We start from the raw sequence: 5251 nt of genomic DNA, 5'->3' as shown, positions 1-5251 counted from the left end.
CAACAACGCCTAGAACACACTGCGTCAGCTTTGAGCACACCTTCTTGGTTAAGTTATTGATTATATTGACCATGATGAGGGAAAGCTATTATTATTGCTTGGCAAGAAAAATAAAGGACTACGTATGTTTAATCCAGAGAAGACAACTGTTTTTCATTTTATTTAGATATATATTTCCCCACCAACTGATGAGTTGTAAAAGTTGAATTAATGATTCTATATTGAGCTCATTTCCCCCATAATTATTCTGGTCATAGATGGGATATAACATGCTTATAAGAAATACAGACCAAATAGTACCGAATTAAGTTTCTGGAAATGTATTTTGATCAAACACCACATTTAATGTCCCCCTTCCAAATGTATTTTTTAGTAGCAGACATTGAAACTTGCATGATGTAATGAGTTCAAGGCATCGTAAGGAAAGGTTCGTATGCAAGTATTTCACTTTAAAGTCTACACCAGTTGTATTCGGCGCATGTGATAAATAACATTTGATTTGATGTCTCATCGGGGGCAAATACAAAATACTGTACCACTTTCTCTTGGTATTCCTTGACGGGAAAATGCGTGTTCTTTGTACCGCGAGTTACATGTGATTTGTCTCCATCTAACGGAAATTATGTGAATACACATGATTTGGTAAAAAACCATTACGTCACCATATCACATTGCATTATGTGTTGAAATTAGACATTTTTATTTTACCTTTATTTAACTCGGCAAGTCAGTTAAGAACACATTATTGCGCCTTAGACCGCTGCGCCACTCGGGACCCCAAAGTTGAAATTTGATTGGATTTGAACATAACATAAAAAGGGCATAATGCTTTTCTCGTGAACCCGTTACCATGAAGCACAGAAATGTTAGATGTTGTACCATTTGTAAATTATATTTTATGCAAATTACTCAAGTATGACAATTGGGTATTTTTCCCACAAAAGCCATTTAAAATATACTGCCCCCCCAGAAAGTAAAGAAAGCAGGCTAAAACGAAGGAAATATTTATTAGTATTAAACTAGAAATGGTTTAAGACAATAGCTCATACATTATTAGGCCACGAGTTTGTGCATTGCTTACACCAAACATATTCTCAATTTTCTTGAACCTGTTTTAGTGGACTCAATTTCAATAAGTACACAGGCATGCGCTGTAAAATAAAAAATAAAAAACTGAAGCCAGGCCTCTAACAGACACAGTTAAGTACATTTGAGGGTCAGCAAGGTTGTTTTGTTTTCAGACAATACGAAAGACAAAAGCCCAGCGAAATAAAAATTATTCTTTAAAGAAACTTGTAGCAAACCATGTCTGAGTGCTACTGTGGAAATCTACAGAAGTTGTCAAAAGGCAGAAACAACTTTTTTATTGTGGTAAGTGGCACTACTAATAAAATTAAAAAACTATCCACAGAGTCCCACAATTTGGGACAAAAAGTAGACTCAGATTGAGTGGGAAAAATGCAATGAATTATTTTCAAGTCATGGGAGTAAAACAGAAATGGGATGCCTGCTTGAAGGCCCCAATGTGGAAGTCAGAGCCAGGGGATGTGGAGCTGAAGTCGAGGTGGGGGGCTAGACTCTGCTGCGAGGATTATGTGGGGGTGGGGCTCCTTCCACAGGGGCAGAGCTGGGCACAGTCCGCAGCTGTCCTTCGTGCATGCGCTCGTTGATGCGCAGTTGGCAGCCATCCTGCAGCATGCGCAGCGCAATGCGAGCAATGTTGCGCGAGTCATCCAGGCCAGAGTGAGGGCGGCCCTCGTATTGAAGTCCCAGCTTCTCTAGCATGCTGCTCAGCTTGGTCTGGGTACGAGGGACCTGTGAAAAAGAAAGTGAGGATTCTAGTTCTATTGTTCTACTCAACAGATTGTGTCTAACATGTCTCTACATTTAGAGAGATATTTCTGATAATCTTATTATCACAACCTTATAGAAGTTTCCGTAGAATTTTTTGATGTTGATCCACTTCTTTGCAAACTGTGGATATCTGAGCCGACTTAAACGGCACTGGGTGTTCATGAACTTGCTCATGTCCCAAGATCTGTGGAAATAACAAAAGCACATAGTTGTACTAATGAGAACACGTAACATCTCGCTAGTTATCATTAATACATAAAAGCAGTGTTAGTGCCCTCTGACAACACGTACGTACCCATCTGTAAGAATGGCATATTTGTATTTTGTGCCAAGCTCTTTCTCCTGAAGCCAAAGCACCACCCGCTTAAGAACATCGGGGAACGTGTCTGCCTCATCCACCATTTTCTGGCCCAAAAAAAGCAGTTAGAAAACTCTTATATTAACAGTACAATGTGTGAAGTATTGTGGATCATAGTATTCTAGTCCTTCAAAATTGGTTTAGAAAACAATCTGTCTGGTGTCTCACCTGTGTTATCCCTGTCAACTTTATGCAGAACTCTGACAGCTGTGTGTTGACTTCTGGCCTGACATATTCCTGAAAGCTGTCCTCCTACAATGAAATCAAGTGTCATTCATGATAACAAAACATGTGTATTATTTGCATCAACTACTAATGTGAACTCAAAAGGGCCATACATCTGATAGTACACGCAAGTCTTACAATGCATTGATTCTAACAAAGTCCCCTCCTCACTTACAATGTCTAAAGTGTGGGTGTTGAACAGGACCATTGGAAACTCAATGATTTCATGCGTGAAGTCAAGGGGGTTGTCCTGTTCACACGTTGCCTCGAAGTCCACCACACAGATGAAGTCGTAGTAGGCATCAGTTGGGCCACCCTCTGTCACAGACTGCATCAAAGACAGCTTCTGCTTCTTGTAGTAGTTCTTCAACCGCTTCTTCATCACATCCTTCACACCTCTACACACAGTGAGAGAGACACACACTTGGGATCATGTTCAGTGATACAGATCTTTTTCCAGTGATATGTCAAGCAGCTCTGGGATTTCCTAACGTAGAAATCCTGATCTCCAATGGATTACGTTTTTAGCAATCTCCTGCTGAAACAAGTGTTCCTACATACCTTGTGTCAAGCTTACACTCTGCCAGTTTAGACCGAAGCTCATCCTTGTTCATGCGGTTAATATGTCCATTTGCAAGAGCAATCTCCTTGTAAACAGGATCACTGAACTCGCCACGAGTAGAAGATACTTGAGGGACAGGTTCGCCAATGTTACTACACACCTTGTTGCAAGACTTGAAGTAGAGAAATGAATATAACGTTAGTCTCACAAGTAGGTAACTCGTTTAAAACATCACCTGGCTGTTATTCCTACTGTAGCAGAGTTAACGTTAGCTGTACAGTAAATTACTCACCTTGTCATCTTCCTCGGGTTTAGAAGACAATTTCACATTGTCACCCTCGTCTTGAATATTCTCCTTGTATTCCTCCATTATTGAGGGATAGGATTGCCTCAACCAACTAATCCAAGTATGTTGACTGGAAATAAAATGTTTGCGTGCTACTTGCTAGCGAACTGGTCTCTGGTAGCAAACAATCCTCCTGTCATGTCCTCTGTTTCCGCGCGTTCTTCCCGCGTGTCCGTGGTCAGCGATTTAAAAAAATATTTATCCGAAGTTTGTCGCGGAACAAGGTTAACGTTACACGATATTAGACACTTCCCTTTATTCATATATTTCCAACCTTATTCAGACAATACACATTTTACATATACATATAAAATTGTGGGAAAATATAAACAATCAAACGTAATCTCCGGTTGCAGTTCCGGTTAAACTTGTAGCCTAAAATACATTAGCGACACCTAATGACAGGGAAGACCATTACATCAGTAAATCGACTACCAGGCTCCTCTTTTTAGTTGAATCTAAACAAGGATACACTAGAAAGTAACAAGCAATCAATCTAATTTACGAAACAAAAATATAAACGCAAAATATAAAGTTTTGGTCCCATGTTTAATGAGCTGAAATAAAATATCCTAGACATTTTCCACAAGCACAAAAAGCTTATTTCTCTCAAATGTTGTAAACAAATTTGTTTACATCTCTTTGCCAAGATAATCCATCCACCTGACAGGTGTGGCATATCAAGAAGCTGACAGGATGATCGTTACACAGGTGCAGCTCTAAAATGTGCTGTTTAGTCACACAACACAATGTCTCAAGTTTTGAGGGGTGGGCAATTTGCATGCTGACTGCAGGAATGTCCACCAGAGCTGTTACCAGAAAATTGAATGTTAATTTCTATACCATACCATACCATACCCAACATAATTTTTGAGAATTTGGCAGTATGTCCAACCGGCCTCACAACCCTAAACCACATGTATGGCATTGTGTGAGCCAGAGATTTTCTTATGTCAACGTTGTGAACTAAGTGCCCCATGGTGGTTGTGGGATTATGCTATGGGCAGGCATAAACTAGACAATGAGCATAATTTAATTTTACCCATGACCATTTGAATGCACTGAGATACCGTGACAAGATCCTGAGACCCATTGTCGTGTCATTCATCTGCTGTCATCAACTCATGTTTCAGCATGATAATGCACAGCCCCATGTCAGAAGGTTCTATACACATTTTCTGGAAGCTGAAAATAACAGAGTTCTTCCATGGCCTGCATACTCACCAGACATGTCATCCATTGAGCATGTATGGGATGCTCTGGGTCAATGTGTACGACAGCATGTTCCAGTTCCTGCCAATATCCAGTAATTTCGCACAGCAATTGAAGAGGAGTGGGACAACATTTCACAGGCCACAATCAACAGCCTGATCAACTCCATGCGATGGAAATGTGTCGCAATGCATGAGGCAAATGGTGGTCACACCAGATATTGTCTGGTTTTCTGATCCACACCCCTACCTCTTTTTTTGTTGGTATCTGTGACCAACAAATGCATATCTGTATTCCCAGTCATGTGAAATCCATAGATTAGGGTTTAATGAGTTTACTTCAAATGACAGATTTCCTTAAATTAACTGGAACTCAGTAAAATCTTTGAAATTGTTGTATGTTAAGTTGATATTGTCCTTCAGTATAAAATAATGGTGAAGCTACAGTACATTGGTGGTCACAGCACAACTCATGCAGAAATACTGGTGCTTACACTGTGCATGGAAAGTTGATTTAACAGTGGGATGTGAATTATTCTCAAATTAAATTAATAACTAAACATAATTGTAAGGCTTTGTTCCACATACAGTACTAGTCACAGGTTTGGACACAACTACTCATTCTTGTCATAATATGGCCTTTTTTTATATTTTACCATATAGGGCTATCTTCTGTATACCACCCCAACTTTGTC

At 39.7% G+C, this 5251-nt stretch overlaps 1 protein-coding gene across 1 annotated transcript; it reads right to left on the bottom strand.

Annotated features, from left to right (window-relative positions):
- Positions 1-988: 988 nt before the first annotated feature.
- On the bottom strand, positions 989-3725 carry eri1 (exoribonuclease 1). Its single transcript, XM_021602805.2, has 7 exons — positions 3292-3725; positions 2999-3171; positions 2613-2835; positions 2381-2464; positions 2150-2259; positions 1924-2038; positions 989-1815 (listed from the first exon to the last, which is right to left on the bottom strand). The coding sequence occupies exons 1-7, from the start codon at positions 3367-3369 to the stop codon at positions 1573-1575; spliced, it is 1026 nt and encodes a 341-aa protein (XP_021458480.1). The 5' UTR covers positions 3370-3725; the 3' UTR covers positions 989-1572.
- Positions 3726-5251: the final 1526 nt, after the last annotated feature.

Source organism: Oncorhynchus mykiss, chromosome 5 (assembly GCF_013265735.2).
Source record: "Oncorhynchus mykiss isolate Arlee chromosome 5, USDA_OmykA_1.1, whole genome shotgun sequence".
NCBI lineage: Eukaryota > Metazoa > Chordata > Actinopteri > Salmoniformes > Salmonidae > Oncorhynchus > Oncorhynchus mykiss.
The sequence above is the reverse complement of the archived record's forward strand: the minus strand, read 5'-3'. Positions and strand labels throughout refer to the sequence as shown.